This window comes from Cherax quadricarinatus, chromosome 2 (genome assembly GCF_038502225.1).
Source record: "Cherax quadricarinatus isolate ZL_2023a chromosome 2, ASM3850222v1, whole genome shotgun sequence".
In the NCBI taxonomy this organism is placed as follows: Eukaryota; Metazoa; Arthropoda; class Malacostraca; order Decapoda; family Parastacidae; genus Cherax; species Cherax quadricarinatus.
Genome location: NC_091293.1, coordinates 59,937,187 through 59,939,686, shown reverse-complemented (window position 1 = coordinate 59,939,686; position 2,500 = coordinate 59,937,187). Strand labels below are relative to the sequence as shown.

The window sequence follows — 2,500 nt, the reverse complement described above, 5'->3', positions numbered from 1 at the left end:
CCAATGTTCAGGAGTAAACAAATCACTCCACACGTCCAATACACGTCAACTGGGGAGTCTAATATTCTTTCACTAGTGCACTGATATTATTTATACCATTTTTACAATAATGCAGTAGTCTGCATAACAGTAAATTTTGTATTTTTTTTGTATGAATAAAAAATCAAAATAGAAAGCAATAATAATATAAGAGGGGCCTAGGGATGTGACTAATGAACAGAGGATATGTTATTTTAGTGCCAAGAATGTCTACCTTGTTTATTCTGGACCCTATTTTGAAACTGGCATCTTTTTTAGTTTGCGTGAAATTGGCCAAATTGCCAACTTCTAACCACAATATTGGGTAGTCCAAATTGGTAAATGGGAGGTTTCTTGTACTCAACCGATAGATAAAATGGAGTTCTAAAGAAATAGCTATGAGTTTGGTCAACTGGAACAACGGAATTGGCTGAAAATAGGGCTCGAAGTTGGCGAAATCGCCAATACGCATATGTTGCCGAGACCGCTAACTTCGCGGGAGCGTAATTCCATGAGTTTTCGACCAAATCTCGAACTTTTGGTGTCATTACCATCGGGAAAAGATTCTCTATCATTTCACAAGAAAAAATATTTTTTTTTTTTTCAAAAATTTAGCGACATAGAATGACAGTTTCAGAAAGGGGCCTGAAACAGTCAAAGGGTTAAAGAAGGGGTTTGGGATATTGGCAGTTTGGAGGGGTATGTTATATATTCTTCTAAACTGTTGTATCTGGGTGCCTCTGCAAAGAGTGATTGTGAGAGTGATGTGAAGGTGTTGTATGATGAAAGTATTTTCTTTTTGGGGATTTTCTTTCTTTTTGGGTCACACTACCTTGGTGAGAGACAGCCGACTTGTTGAAAAAAAAACTCATTATTTATTACACAAGCCATAGAAGGCTTAACTTTGAAATTTTTTGACACATTGATATTTTTGCCCCACTTTGAGGCTCAATCAGTGTCAGTTTCAAAAATATGTTAATTCATAATAGTTCCATTGGATTATGCATAGAAATTTGTGTAAGACAGCAAAGCTTCATTTATTTTGGTAGAAAGAGAGAAATTATTTTGATGAGAAATTGCTGGAATTTCGTAGGGTTATGGTACACAGTCGCGGCATGGTGTCAACTAAGGGTTCTATCTCGGCAACTATTTTGATTGACAGATCTAAAACTTTACCAAAGTTTGTTCAAAATCTGTATTGGTGAGGTGGGAGCCCTGATCCACTTGACATGGAATGACCCATCTGCAACTTGTCCACACCTCCTTCAGAGTGTAGGCACTGTACTTCTTACCTCCAGGACTCTGAATCTGACTAACCAGTTTATGTGAATACCTTCATAATGTTATGTAAGTCACACTCCAACAGCACTTCATCATAACACTACTTGCCTTCATTGACCGCTATCTACCACACACTTTCAAGCCTTTTGGATGTCCACGCTTCTCCTTTCATCCTTTCCTGGGACAGCCCCTATCTCTTTAGAACTAGGTAGAATGCAGATTATACATTAAGTGGCAGACTGGCAGCACAGTGCAGCATTTTTGTTTTATTTAAAACTATATAATGTTTAAAATTAAAATTAAGTGAATGAGTTTTGAAGGTGGTTTTGGGTTTCCTTTGGTGAAGAAATTAATTTTTATTAAGATTTTTGCTATGATGTAGGGCTGTTTACTTAATAGCCCACTACATAGCTAAACCTGAGAGTTCCACTTGCTCATTGATAAAGGGGCAGGAGCTTTACCTAGTGATATACCTTAATCTTTTCTGTATTAAAGAACTAAGAGCTGGTTCACCCAATGATAAAAGAATAAATAGGTGATAATGATTTGTCATGTATAGTATATTTGTTTGAGGTCATGAATAATCTTGGATCAAAATGAATTGTGTAGAACATGGATAAACCAATGTTGTATACTTCACATATGAGTCCAGTGTTGTTGATTTCATGAATGAACTGGTGTTCTTGATTACATGTTTTATTTTTTCAGGTCTACCGTTTCTATGCTGAAGGCTTCTATGATCTGATTGCCATTGTGGCTGGAGTTGTGCAGACAGTTCTTTACTGTGATTTCTTCTATCTTTACATCACCAAAGGTATGATAACTAGTGTATTGAATTGTTTAAGAATTTCCATTAGATTCACAGGTCAAACATTTTAAATGTAAGGGGGATGTGGGCATTAAGGAATACAATATAGTATAGTTTTTCTGTACTAATCAGGAGTTGTAGCAATTTCATCATGTTTTTCAGTGGTAATTTAATTTTCCAAGTGTGTGTGTGTGTGTGTGTGTCTCTCTCTCTCTTTTCTCTTTTTTTCTCTTTTTTTTATCTTTTTTTCTCTTTTTTTCTCTTTTTCTCTTTTTTTCTCTTTTTTTCTCTTTTTTTCTCTTTTTTTCTCTTTTTTTTCTCTTTTTTTCTCTTTTTTTCTCTTTTTTCTCTTTTTTCTCTTTTTTTCTCTTTTTTTCTCCTCCTTTTTTCTCT

At 35.2% G+C, this 2,500-nt stretch overlaps 1 protein-coding gene across 2 annotated transcripts in view; it reads left to right on the top strand.

Annotated features, from left to right (window-relative positions):
- Positions 1-2,500, top strand: part of KdelR (ER lumen protein-retaining receptor) — a 140,198-nt gene that overhangs the window by 79,147 nt on the left and 58,551 nt on the right. For both annotated transcript variants that reach the window (XR_011392395.1, XM_070088539.1), the window contains exon 5: positions 2,008-2,113. Coding sequence is in view for 1 of the 2 variants with exons in the window: in XM_070088539.1 (XP_069944640.1) it covers positions 2,008-2,113 (106 nt within the window). In the remaining variant the exon portion in view is untranslated. The remainder of the gene's footprint in view (positions 1-2,007; positions 2,114-2,500) is intronic.